Raw genomic sequence first — 14,526 nt, forward strand, 5'->3', positions numbered from 1 at the left:
TCCTCCAACCTTCTTCCCAAATGCCCCTCTGTCACCTTCAAACGTCCCGCCAACCTAGCAGATATCCTCAAATTCACCAGGCCGCTCCCAAAATCCCCTCACACCCCCAGAGCCATACCCACTCCATGTCATCGAGCAAGATGCAAAACCTGCCCTATTTTCACCACTCCACCCCACTCCATCCCACCATTTAACTCTCTCCCGCCCTTCACCTATTCCTCTTGCACTTCCAAGAATGTTGTTTATCTTCTAACCTGTAAACTCTGCCCGTCCTTTTACATAGGCCAATGTTCCACACCACTTAACATTAGGATTAATAACCACCGCGCCTCGTGCAATCCCTCCTCCCCGCCCGTGGGTCTCCCCATCCCTAAACATGCTTCCCATCATAATACCCCTTTCAACCAGTGTTACAATGTTTCCGTCCTAGCGTCCCTTCCCACATCCGATATCCCCATAGAATTAAAAACTCTTGAAATGGCATTCATTTACATCTGTATGGCCTATCAGCATCCGGGCCTCAATGTCGTTCACTGATAGGAGTGGCCTAGAATTGTTACTTTGTGGAAGCGATGCATATCGGAGAGTGGACACTGTGTTTTTCCGCATGAGTTTTGGTGTTCGTGGCCTTTGTTTCGACTTGCGAAGTCTTGATCAATACTTTGTAGGTTGAAACCTGGGTCTCGTATGTTGCAATAGTTGCGGTGAGCATGTTGTTCTATTTTTCGATTTTGTGTCAATTCCACCTCCCCCTCTGCCTCCTTGCCAATCTCCGCTCCCCTCTAGCCTCTCCTCTCCCTTCCCTCTCCCCAACCATTCCTCTCACCCCTCCTTGGCCTCCCGTTCTCTCCTTCCCCTATCCTCCTTCCCTTTCTCTCGCACCCCTCACCTCTACAATTCCAGCAGTCATTACTTCTATATCTTCAGATGAAGACGGATTGTTTCCGTGGAAATATCAAGAAATAACGTGTGAGTGTTCTTCTTTTTTTGTTTCTATATTTTGTGTTACTGTGTATTATATAATATATATATATATATATATATATATATATATAATTATATATATCGATTATATGGAAACACAGGAGCAGTATAATATTGGGACGGCAAAATAGAACACAAATAAAATAGTAACACTTAATAGGACCCTCACACGGGAAATTGTTTCAGCTTTTGGCCTTCTCCGAGGCCTTCTCTAAGTAAGACTGAACATTTACTGGAGAGTTGTAAGGGGTCTGGACGCGGGAGGGGAAGTGAGGTGCAGGGAATGCTGGGAGGAAATTAAAGATGGCGGTTAAGGGTGGGAATTTTGAAATATCGGAAAACTAATATATACGCGGATTCTTGAGTTCTCACCTCTATATTGGTGGCTGAATCGGGTAGGGATTCTAGGATGCTAAAAGTAAAACACTGGTTCAATGAAATGTTGTGGGAATATGCGTGTGAAGGGAGGGATAGGAAGAGAAGAGAGTGAGGAAGAATTAAAAGAGTACCGGTGATTATTCATTCGAATGGATAAGGGGGTAATGCATTCGCCTATGTAACAGGAAGTGCAATGTTTGCATGAAGAAAGATAAATAATGTTTTTAGAGAGGCAACTAGCGTGGGAACGCGGTGAGGGGGAAATGAGGGTATGCAGGGAGAGGGAGTAGATCTAATAAGTAGACAAGTTTTACATCGGGGACGGTTGCAAGAAGGGGAAATATTAGGAAATTTGTCGCGGGGGGGCGCCAAAGGGTTGGTGGATCTCAGAAGGTTTTTGAGATTGGCGGGGCGTCTGTATGCGAGAGATGGGCATTGGGATAGTAAGGATAAGGTCGTGTCATTGTCATGTAAAATAGGAAACACTTCTTTAAGGGAGGTTTTCAGTCTGTGTAAACCGGGGAAATAGGTAGCGCAAAGTTTGAGTCCTGCGTCAGATATGGGCTTGTTTTTATGTGGTGTGTGTGGTCGGGTGGAGCGGTGGATTTTATTTTGCTGGAGCTTTTCTGGGTAACCGCGTTTGAGGAGTGCAAGATGTAGATTGTCAAGGTATTTGTTGAGAGTGGCTGTGGTGTTGCGAATTTTGTGTCCGCGGATAGAGAGAGAGTTAGGAATCGAGCGTTTCGTGTGTTGCGGATGACAGCTTGTGTTGTGTGGGTATTGCTGATGTTAGCAGCAATACCCACACCACAGCTTTGATGTGTACTGAAGTGGTGAATTTGTTGTTTTGAAATGAGATGTCTGTGTCAAGAAAGGTGATGGTGGAGTCTAAAATGGAAGAGGTGAATTTAACAGTGAAAGATGAGTTTAAGGCGGATAAGAAATTGTTGAGAGAATCAGAGCCATGTGTCCAGAGAATAAAAATGTCGTATATGTAGCGGACCCAGAAAAGAGGTTGAAAGGGTTGCTGTGACAGGAAAGTCTCTTCGAGATGGCCCATGAAGAGATTGGCGTATGATGGTGCCATCCTCGTTCCCATCGCTGTGCCTTTTGTATGTAGGTAAAAACAATTTTGGAAAGTGAATACATTTTTAGTTAGGACGAAAGTGGCAAGATTGAGGAGAAATTCCGTTGAGGGGCGCTGGGGTAGGGGGCGTAGAGAAAGATAATGCCGGATGGAGGATAAACCTTCTGCATGGGGAATAGAGGTATAAAGCTAGGTAACGTCGATGGTGCCATAAGTAGGTTGGGTGTGGATGGAATAGAGACAGAATTTAGACGGTTGAGGAAGTGGTATGTGTCTTTCGTGAAGGAGGGCAAGGAGAGTACAAGTGGTTGTAGGTGGCGGTCAAAGAATGCGGAGATTCTTTCGGTGGGAGAATTGTAACTGAAAACTATAGAACGACAGGGGATGTTGGGTTTGTGTATTTTTGGGAGGAGATAAAACTGGGGTGTTCTGGGGTTTGGGGGTGAAAGTAGGTATATGTCTTGGGAGGTGAGGCCTTCTTCTGGTCCGGAGTGAAGGAGAAAAGACCGAATTTCGGTTTGGAAAGTTTGTGTTGGGTTTTTGATGAGAATGATGTAGGTTGATGTATCGTTCAGTTGAGCGAGGGCTTTGGAAATATAGTCATTGGTGTTTAGAATTACAACAGAGGAGCGGCGGAGGTGACAACGATGTTGGGATTGGACTGTAAGGTTTATATATATATTATATATATATATATATATATATATATATATATATATATATATATATATATATCTGGACACCCCATTATGCATATTTAATATATGTATATATAAACCATAAATACAGTAATCAACCCGAAGGTCGGTTGGTAGGTGATGGTAGGTGAGTTCACCCAGGACTAAGCCCAACGGTGTGTGAAAATCAAACGTCAGGGTTGGGAGGCCAGTTCCTTTCCCTGCTATATACATATATATATATATATATATATATATATATATATATATATATGGTTTATATATATTCATACATATATATATACCCCATTATGCTTATTATATATATATATATATATATATATATATATATATATATATATATATATATATATATATATATAATAAGCATAATGGGGTATATATATATGTATGAATATATATAAACCATAAACACTATAATCAACCCGAAGGTCGGTTCAGTAGGTGATGGTAGATATCACCCAGTACTAAGCCCGACGGCGTGTGAAATTCACACATCAGGGTAGGGGGGCAGTTCCTTTCCCTCTGCCGGTTATGGTTTCCCAGGAAGACCTGGTCCCCGAAAAATCACTTTAGCTTGGGTGGAACTGCAGGTGCCCAGAGCACCTTGCCCGGGAATCGAACCCGGGACCCTCTGGTCAGCAGTCAAACGCTCTACCCACTGGACTACCGCGACCCACATATATATATATATATATATATGTATATATATATATTCATATATATATATGAATTGGTTTAAGGCATGCTATAAAAGTGATGGAGTGTGGGAAGTGCAGCTGCAAACGCAATTGATTTTAAGTACAAGAGTGAATGCCAAAAAAAAAGAGCAGGAGACGGCTGCGTTGTGCAACCACGTGAGTTATGGATCCATCCGTAAGATCGGTGTAATGGGTGGAGATATTCCTCTACGTCCTGATGGTACATTGTTTAGTGGCTGAGGGCCGAAACGGTTTACAAGGGCGAGGGATCGCTTCGGTGAGATGAAAGGTAGAATGGCCATGGGGGGTAAACGTCTTCACATACGAAAGTAATTACGCTTGATAAAAAGAACGGAAAGAACGGTTGCACGCTGAGTGAATACGGCGAAGAAGTGAACTATCTGCATCTTGGCTTGATGACAAAGGAAGATAATGCTGCGATAAATATGGAAATGTGAGACATGAATATAAATCACACGGCATGAATATAAATGGCAGAATGGAGAGTGCGTGTAAATGTGCCGATTGGCTGGGTACTTGTAGGACAATAAACAAATAAGTTGGCGAGTCGCTCGTCTTGCTGAGCAGAGAGAATTTATTGGAGCCGATAAAAGAATTGCAGAAAGTAGAGTACATTGTTTTTTTAGAGAAAGGGGAAATCCAAGGGAATTATGGGTGAACGCGGTCGAAGAAATTCTCAATGCATGGAACGTTAGAAGTCTTACAGACTGCAGAAAATGCATGTCGCAGGATATGGAGTTTTAAAGAGATGAAAGGAATACCCAAGAAGAAGGCGTGATGGAATATAAAGTGGCAAATGGGAGTGCATATCTTTAATTATGACCAAGATAGATGCTCAAAAAAGAAATCTCTCCCAAAACGGAATTGGAGTGTAAGCCATGTATTTCTTCAATATAATAATCTATCCTATGCTTGTCTTACCAATTCATCGAGCTGCCGAGCGAGGGCGAATCCTATCCGAGATTCACAGCCGGTGACGAGGACTGCCTTCCCCGCGGCATTCACCTGCAATCGAAAAAGCTCATTGAATTCCACACATCCTCCACGATCACACTGCACCGACATAAGTACGTGAGTACATACGTGTGCATGAATGCGGTTACGTACTCCGCCGTAAGTGGCTCTGACGGATGTGCTTGAAGGGATACAAAATTATGTTAGTAGAAAACAAAATATCGGAGAATATGCTTTATGCTTTCAAGTAAATTCGTAAAAGTTTCCCGTTAGGATAAATGATTGCGAAAGGAATCCTGAGTAAAAATGGTTGAATACCAGCCTAACCAGTTAATTTTCTTAACAAATCAATATTCTTAATTTGTAGTTTTAATTTACAAATTTGTCCAATGCTGAAAAGGAAATGTTCGTGCACATCGCAGGATGTCGTAATGCAGCCTGCAATGGGCATGGAGGCTCGCATAAGGATTCGTCTTTCGCTCAAGAATTGCCTCTTCAATTTTTCAAGAACTCAATATCATCCAAAAGAATTCTAAAATATTGCCCTCAAATTGAGAAACTCATACTGATGCGCAATAAATTTATTTATATTAAATACGGCAAGAATTTATTATCCATAAATACACACCATCAGATATGATACAACTTTTCACAGAAACAAAATTAAACCAATGGAATTCATTTTTTTTCAAATCCATCAAATTACAGGGTACAAGGATACGTAGCAAGAGCAGATATAATTTTCGTTTATTGGCATTTGCTTCCTCCGCCTTTAGCTTAGGAAGCTTCCACCGAAAACGAAATCAAAGGGAAAGGAATGCTCGGTCCGAAAATATCTTGAAAATACTTTTCTATGTCCGCATTTCTTTTGAGTCTTTAAAGAATATTTATTTCCCGGCGTATCAGATGACTGAATCCGCAGCAGTAACATTCGTTGTCATGGAGCCCGAAGGAATGAATATTTGAGGAGGGGAATGGTGCGAGAGGGCCAGCGATTTGCAGGCCAGAGGATCATCGGGGGGGGGGGGCAGGTGGGGGAGGATGGGCAGAGATAGGGGGGGGCATGATCAAGATGCCGCGGAGAGTGGACGCCCTAGCGGGAAAAATGTGCACTCTCGGGGAATATTATGCACTCTTAAGGGCAGTGATCGCTTTAGACACGGCGTCATTTCTCTCCAACTCGCCGCAGGGGTGTCTTATAGGTGCAGTATTTACAATTTATTACACAAGTGTGCACAGTATTAAGCCAAAGGGATTATTCACAAGACAATTTTTACCTTTACACATTCCCAAGGACCTAACTCGAAATATTACGTTGCCTCGCCTCTTTTGCTTTGCATTCCGTTTACGTACGGCATTACCATTAAGGGTTTTCTTTTTAGAGTGGATGCAACATTAATTAGTCAATAATGATATGACATACTCATTATCATTTAAATATTTTCATTCAAACTATAAAACAAGGATTACAATCATTCATGATTACTCTTTATTTTCAATGAAATGTCATCTTAAAATATTTAAGATTCGCACAGCGTTACCCGGAGGATGGAGACTACTTCCAGCGACAGCCTTTTCTCACGCACGCCCAGGTTCTAAATCAGACTTAAACTCATTTTTAGAGCAGGATAGAGGGGTGTCAATTGGTTGAATGAAATGGTACTTCTGTCATATGATACATGTAATAAAAATTCAATTATGTCCTGATAGAGGGTCATAAACACAATAATCAACCCGAAGGTCAATTTATGAGGTGATGGTAGAGTTCACCCAGTACTAAGCCCGACGGCGTGTGAAATTCATAAATCAGGGTAGGGGGGCCAGTTCCTTTCCCTGTGCCGGTTATGATTTCCCAGGAAGACCTGGTATACAAAAAATCACATAGCTTGGGTGGAGTTGCAGGTGCTCAGAGTGCCTAACCCGGGAATCGAACCCGGGCACCTCCGGTCAGTAGTCAAACGCTCAACCCCTGGACTACAGCGAACCACTATATATATGTTATTATTAGGCAATCTACCGGATAAGGCAGGTTTTTGGATGGACATAATTAAAAATTAAATAATTTGTGACCCCTAGCGAAACACAAAATCCTATTTAAATCAGGTCCCTCTTCAGCTCTGCGTACTTTATTCCTCCCTTCATCCCGTCCAACAACCCTATCCTGTTCCTTCCCTTTCCTCGTTTGCCTAACATCTACCCTATATTCATCTTCTTCAACATCCCGCTGCCGGTCAACACCCCCTTCATCCACTTTTCGTGCCTCAATATCATTTCTCCCAACAAACCCCTCTCTTCGCCCACCATACCAAGTACTTCCTCATTTGTTTTCTTCCCTGTCCATTTCATCTTTTCATTCTTCTCCAAACACACATTTCATAAGCCTCCAGTCTACGTCTATCCTCCTGCTTCAATGACCACGTTTCCGCACCGTACATAGCTACGCTCCATATCAAAGCTTTGACGAGTCTTTTCTAAATATCCTTAGTCATCGTCCATCTCATCAACTCCCTCCTACTTGTGAAAGCCTCCTTGCCTAGCGCAATTCTTCTCCTTACGTCCCTACTACTTTGACCTTGTTGGTCCAAAACACTTCCGAGATACGCAAACTGTTCTACCTACTCTAGTTTTTGCACTCCTATTTTAATGTTTAGCTTAGCCTTTTTCTTTCTAGAAAAACTCATAACCATTGTTTTATTAATATTTATTCTCATCCCATACCTATCGCACTGAATTTCCAATTCACTAAGCAATGCTTGCAGCCCCTTGGCTGACTGACAAACTAAAGCTTGGTCATCAGCAAACCTAACTGATTTTACGAATTCCCCGCCCACTTTTATTCCTACCTCCAGTTCTTCCCATGCCTCTTTAATCATTTCCTCTGCATACAGGTTGAACAGCAACGGTGATAATGGGCAACCCTGCCTTACACCTCTTCCTAACACTGCCCAACCGGACTCCCCGTTCCCCACCCGCACCTGAGCAGTCTGAGACATGTACACGTTGCGGATTAGCCTCCTGCTCCTCCAATCTATTCATATTTTCTGCAATATACTCATTAGTTTTTCCCAATTCACTCTATCCAACGCTTTTTCGAAATCTACGAAACAGGCAAATACCTCCGTGTTGTGTTTTATATTCCTCTCGATTAATGATCTCATAACTCCAATGGCATCACGCGTACCTCTCCCCTTCCTAAACCCAAACTGATCATCCCCTAAGTAATCATTTGCCCTACTCTCTATCCTTTTGTTTATGATCCTAAGAACAACTTTAGCTGCGTGGGATATCGAACTTATTGTCCTGTAGTCCTCACATGATGTAGCCTTTACCTTTTTCGGAATAGGAACTATTTCTGATCTCACAAAGTCTTCCGTCCAGTTTCCTTCCTCATAAATACTACGAATGAGCCCATATAGCCTCGCCCTCCCAAATTTTCCTAAACATTTTAATAGTTCCGCGGGAATGTTATCCACCCCCCACGGCCTTATTTAGTTTAATCTCCCTTATTGCCCTTTCTATCTCATCATCGAGTATGCCTGGGCCTGTGCTATCTTCCTCTACGTCATATTCTTTTTCAATGTCTAACTTTATTGGTATAAGTTCTTTACGATACAGTTCTTCTATATATTCCTTCCATCTCTCTTGGATCTTTCCAGTGTCAACTATTACCTTACCCGCCTTATCTCTAACTGTTAGCATAGATCTCCCTTTCTTACTTCCCGATTAGGATTTAACTATGCTGTACAGCGCACCGATTTAACCCTTCCTCTGCAGACTTTCCATATCCTCGCACTGGGTCTTCCACCATCCTTCCTTTGCTTTATTTGTTGCCCACCTCAATATATTGTTTAATTCTATGTTCTTCATTTGTCCTAACTCTGTATTTACATTCTTCCATTTTCTCTGCTCATCCATCTTAGTAATCATCTCATCCGTGATCCATGGGTTCTTAGTCCTTTTGGCGTTAACGGTTCCAATAGTGTCTTTTGCGGCTTTAGACAACCCTTTCTTGATACTTTCCCATTTTTCTTCGATAGTACTTAGCTCTTTACCATCCTCCATGATTTCCTCTAACGCCTGTTTGTACTGCTTCCTTTTCAAACCATGTAATGGTTTTACATTCCATTTTCTAATCCGCCGCCCCTACCTTATCTTTTTGAAACGGACGCTACATTTCATAACAACTAAATTGTTGTCAGAGTCCACATCCGCTCCCGGGAAGCTGTGCGAATTTATCACACTGTTCCTAAACCTGTGTCTAACCAGAATATAATCTAGCTGATACCTTTCAGAGTCACCTGGCATTTTCCATGTATACCTGTGTCTTTTGTGGTGTCTAAACCAACTGTTGGTAATGACTAACCCCTGTCTCCTGCAGAACTCAACTGTTTTCTCCCCGTGGTCGTTCCTCGTGCCTAAACCGTAGTCCCCGACCTCATCACTATCTTTTCCTTCCCCTACCATCGCATTCCAATCCCCCATCACCATCAAATTTTTCCCTGCAGGAACACACGTGATTATGTCCTCTAACTTATCGTATATCCTATCGACCTCCTCTTCCTTATGGTTGCTCGGTGGCATGTATATCTGAATAATAACCAAGTTCGTCGGTTCTGCTTTTATCTCTATAATTAATAATCTATCCGTTAGTTACCTTCTCTATGTCAACTACGCTTCTTCCGAACTCTTTATTCAATACTATGGCAACCCCTTGTTGGCTCTCGTCCCCGCCGCTGCATATTATTCTATATTGATCACTCCAGTAATCCCCGCTATCCTTCCATCTCACCTCGAATATACCTAAAATATCTATATTTCCCCTTTCCATCTCTCGCTTGACATTCTCCAATTTCCCTGTCCTCATCATTGTCCTAACATTCCACGTTCTTATTCGAACTAATTTCGTCTTCTTCTCCGGCGTCTTTTGTTCTGCTGCTGCAGGTTTTCCCTTGCAAGGGTTTCGTGGGATGACGACCGCGGAAGCATTGCCTCCCCCACTGTCGGGAACGACACGCGGCTGATTGGGCCGAGCCCCGTAGTTGCCAGGACTCAAAATCTCTGTATTGTCCATCATCATCTTGGGAATGATAATTGAGGTGGTTTCCCGGTTCCTTCCTAAATGATGTTTTTAACGTGACACCACCACTTACTGGCCGCCCCACTGCGGTCAGACGCCATAGCAGCCGCCTCACTGAGGAACAGACGCTGCTTGGACTACCTTTCGTCTGGCTCCTAACCTTTGACCTATCTGGCATGGGTGACCCTACCAGGAGCAATTATTATTTCTCCCGCCTGCACAGCTCTAGGGGTCATCGGAACGTTCAAGCCCTTCCACCACGTCAAGGTTGTAGTCCGGGGAGGGATATACAGTTTACATATATACATTATATATATATATATATATTATATATATAATGTATATTATATGTATTTCATTGCATTTACCGATATGGCACGAAGGCTACTGAAAATATCTTAGTAGTGAGTACTGAGGCTTCATTCCCGATATCGACTGGAGCTATCAATTCTTAATTTAATATTGTTCAAAGAAATTAGTGTCCAGAGAGGGGAGCTCTACAGCTCGACAGGTAATTACAAAGACCAACAATCTTATTTAAATCACAATACGCAAAAAAAGGTGCTCTGAGATTGATGAATTGTTCAGCATGACAGTTTTTATTTTAGTGGCAAAAGCTTTATTCCATTCTACCCATACCTAATGTATATTCGAGATATGTTTCCACGGACATGAATGGACTGGGTGCCTTTGGAAACAACTTCCGCACAATTGAACACTTTTATCAAGGATACATTTTTCAAGGTATTTATCATTCGAATAGCGAAGAAAAACTAATATTATATTTAACAATCACAAATATCAACAAATTATTGGCTGGAATCAAAAAATATAATTGTCTGCTTTGCGTGAAATATTTTACGCAAGAAAAAGGTCCATAATGAATGTCAATTAAATTGATAAAAATAAGGTAAGACAGCATGTATATCACGATGACGAAGAATATCATAAAGGCATTAATGTGGGCTATTATAATCTATTGAATGAATGAAACACTCCAATAGCCGTAAACAGTTAACCTTTCTAAACAAAGTACAAATGAGTTTATTTGGCTAACGCCACAAGTCAAAGGATGAGCTAAAGGGTAAAACAAAAGGAAAGGGATAATAAAAGGCGAATACGAATACGCGTATATCGGCCACAAAGCAGACCTCTTCAGCGTACTGAAGGAGAGTCGTTACGGCAACACAAGTTGAAGTGGCGTTTTACTTTGACTTGTGGCGTTAGTGAAATAATCTCATTTGTACTTTGTTTTGAAAGGTAAACTGTTTACGGCTATTGGAGCTTTTCATTTATTCAACACTACTACTAGCAGTAGGAGCTCAATTCTATCCATACATTAAATTCTACTTCAAGTTTTAAAGAACGGATCCAAGCATATGAATCTGTGCTGTGCTGAAACAAACCAAATGCACAAAACACACAAACAGCAGCAAATGATTCTCTCGCAACATCTTTAATCATTGTCAGTTGGTGAGGAACAATATATAGTAAAATTCATATCATGCCGTCAGGTTTATTTAATGAAATCAGAATTTTCTATGGACGATTCTGGATATTAAAAAAAATTATTATCATGATGTTTTATGGAGGATTGTTTCATTTTTTAGTGCAAATAAAAATATTGAAGATGCCTTCTGATGGATAGTGAATTTTGAACGATCTAGTAAATATCTAAGGAATATCATCGCTGTCACAATACGCTGCATGTAAGAAAGATGATAAATTTCGATCGTATAATCATGAGAAAATTCGGCTTTGAATGGCGGGCCTGCTCTGGACGAATACTATCATGGGGCACAATGACTTGTGCATTCGAAGCCTGAGATGGTGGGATTGTATACTGCTTAGGGAATGACTATTGTGTTTCTCGAGTCACGCTAATCAACGCTCGCCGGGCGAAATCGCCGAGTTAGCGTTGATTAGTGTGACTTAGAGCGTTGGTTAGCGGGCGAAGTCCTCGTGATCCCTGAGTATACTACTAGTACGTAGTTCAATGTCCTATGAAGTGAAAGTTGTCCTCAGCTTGAAGTTTTCTCTATATACAACTCGAGAAGGAACGAAGTGCTCGTCTCTATTCTTCAAAGGATTCTCTGCGGCTACTGAGAACAAACATCGAATTCAATGCGTGGAAAATCCTGTTCCAATAGCCACTTAACGTTACTTAATCCTCAACATTTAGTTTGCCCTACTGTCTCGACGCTTCAACTGTTATGCATAAAACCTTAAATGGAAACATTGGGGGGTCGAGCTCAATCATTACAGACAAACAACCGAAGCAAATGCGCCGAATGCCATGTTGTCGCAGTCTCTTCGTGTGGAGGGGAAAAAATCAAAGGGAACAAAGAGAATAAATGTGAAATGAGGAGAGAAGGGAATGAATAGGTTTAAAAAAAGTGTGACCTTTGACTTTCGTCAAGTATTCAGAACTCTTTCCTTAAATATACGTGTTTTTATATTAACTCTTCGAGGTCTGCCATGTCGTTGAACCATGGTGACATTTGGGGAGAGGAGAAAGGCTGCCCTCGAACGAGAGAGACGAAGAAAAAGGAAAGGAAATGGAAATGAGAGAGAGCGGTGGAATGGGGAGAGGGTTATATTCTCCTTCCGGGGAGAGCGAGGCCAATGCCTAAGAAAGGACGATGGCAGAGACCAAAAGAAGATCACGAAGCGCACCCAGTTCTGCGAAGCAGCGGGGGGGGGGAGGAGAGGGGCGGAAGAGAGGGAGGAAAACAGATGCATAGCTGACTTCATTCGGGGCGAGATTGAAACTATTAAATTTCCTCTTTCCCCCCTTCCGTCCCGCTTGTCAAATAGATAATTCCCATAAATATATCGACGGCTGAAAAAAGTGCAAAAAAGTATACAAAAAAGAAAAAAAATACATAAAGAAATCATTAGCAAGAAAACAACTGTGTCGCCCTTGAAATCCATTCCATTATATTTTCCGATTTCCATTGAAAAAAATATACTGCAGGAAAAGTGCCTGCATTGGAATGGGAGTGCGAACCCAACTGAAAAATACCTTTTAAGATCGCAGCAATTATGGCCTCCCGAAGGTGTCGAGTGATATTCAACTTCATTCTAAAGATACGAATAAGCCGCGTAAAGCATTCACCTCGCTAGCGCCTTATGGGGCGAAGACCAAGTTTTATCTCATCCCAACATTTAAGAGGAACCAAACTAGATCGAACGAAATATTTCCGGCCAACTTCCGTTTACGTTTATTCCACGAATTGAGAAAATTCAGATGCGACCACACACCAAAAAAAAACGAGCAAAATAAATGTTGAAAACAATTGAAACAACTTAATACATTAAAGATTAATGAAATATTTTGGAATTCCTCACAAAATTGGGGTGCAAGAACGGTTGGGAACGTTCAAATTTGAAGTAAAGTGATTAAATAGTTGGAAAAAAATACTCTTTGGGTTGCGTGGCTAATGCTCCCAACCCTTTGGATTTCATCGCGTGTGCGTGCGTGTGCAATGCGAGAGCGAGTTCGAAAGCGGAGGGTACCCGAGGAATGGCGACAGAGGAGCGCGGGGGATGTGGGGAGGGGGTGGATTCCACCCCGCCGTCCATTTCACTCCGCGGAAGTCTGCAAACGAATAAACGATCCACAGCACTGCGTACACCAAACGCGCGCGCTCCCGACCTCTAAAATTAGAGCCGAGTTTCATGTCCTCCCTTCATCCCCCTCCTCTCCCCTTCCCCCCCCCATTTTCTCCCCACACCATTCCCCTCTCTCCCTCCCTTCCAATCTCTTTTCGTCTTATTTTCGGTCGAGTACTCCGTGGACCGTTTGACTTTATCCCGGGAGAGCCGATGGCTTGCATTGCTCCGAACATATTTCATTTTGCGTGGCGTCCAATCGCTTTCTCCCGGACGGTAGAAGCAGCCGCGCCCTTCGGCTCCCTCCTCTCCCTTTCGCCCTTCTATCTCGATCCTGTTGGGAAAAGAACCTCAAGCGGAAAGAAGAAATCTCATGAATTTTACTAGTTGCTAGCAAAATAAATCAAGTTGTCTTTGACTATGCCAGGAGAAGCTTTCACAGAAAAAAAAGAATGGAACTGAAGTAAAACGAACCCTTTTACAACGCTAATAAACCTTTCCTATTCATGCCTTCAGATGAGCTTTTAAAGTTGTCAAACGATTTAATTTCAACCATAGGCAAAATGTACCCTCTTTGGGATTCACAAATGCTAAAAACAATTGTCCGTGTGGTTCGACTTGTAAAATGGGAAGGGTATGATTCAAAGGAACTTAGGATTCTATGCAAAAACGTATGTAGCCGTCTATGCCGTCACATCTACATGATGTTCTTCGCTTAAGTGCCGCCTAACTCTTTGGCAACCCAAGCCACGGCCTCTCTAAAATCACTCCGTCTATTAAAAATTTAGGTTTTCTTAAGATTTATGAACATATTTCAATTCTGTTTTGAAAAATACCACTAAGCATTCTATGTTTGTAGTAACAACATAATCAAGTGAACACCTTTCCTATAATAATCTTGCAAGTACTGTAAAGTACTTTCTAATTTTTTTCTCCTTTAATTCATTGTCTCTTGCTCTGGATGAAGTTAATTCTAATAAGCCTTTAAAAACTTTTACTCGGTATATTCCT

General features: G+C 41.9%; 1 protein-coding gene across 1 annotated transcript in view; it reads right to left on the bottom strand.

The window, feature by feature from the left end:
- The window catches only part of LOC139687143 (D-beta-hydroxybutyrate dehydrogenase, mitochondrial-like), a 93,519-nt gene that overhangs the window by 23,001 nt on the left and 55,992 nt on the right, over positions 1 to 14,526 (bottom strand). The window contains exon 3 of the mRNA XM_071584280.1: positions 4,791 to 4,874. Within this exon, the coding sequence (XP_071440381.1) occupies positions 4,791 to 4,874 (84 nt within the window). The remainder of the gene's footprint in view (positions 1 to 4,790; positions 4,875 to 14,526) is intronic.

The sequence above is a fragment of the Hetaerina americana genome, unplaced genomic scaffold, assembly GCF_022747635.1.
Source record: "Hetaerina americana unplaced genomic scaffold, ioHetAmer1.1.p SCAF_1, whole genome shotgun sequence".
Classification (NCBI taxonomy): domain Eukaryota; kingdom Metazoa; phylum Arthropoda; class Insecta; order Odonata; family Calopterygidae; genus Hetaerina; species Hetaerina americana.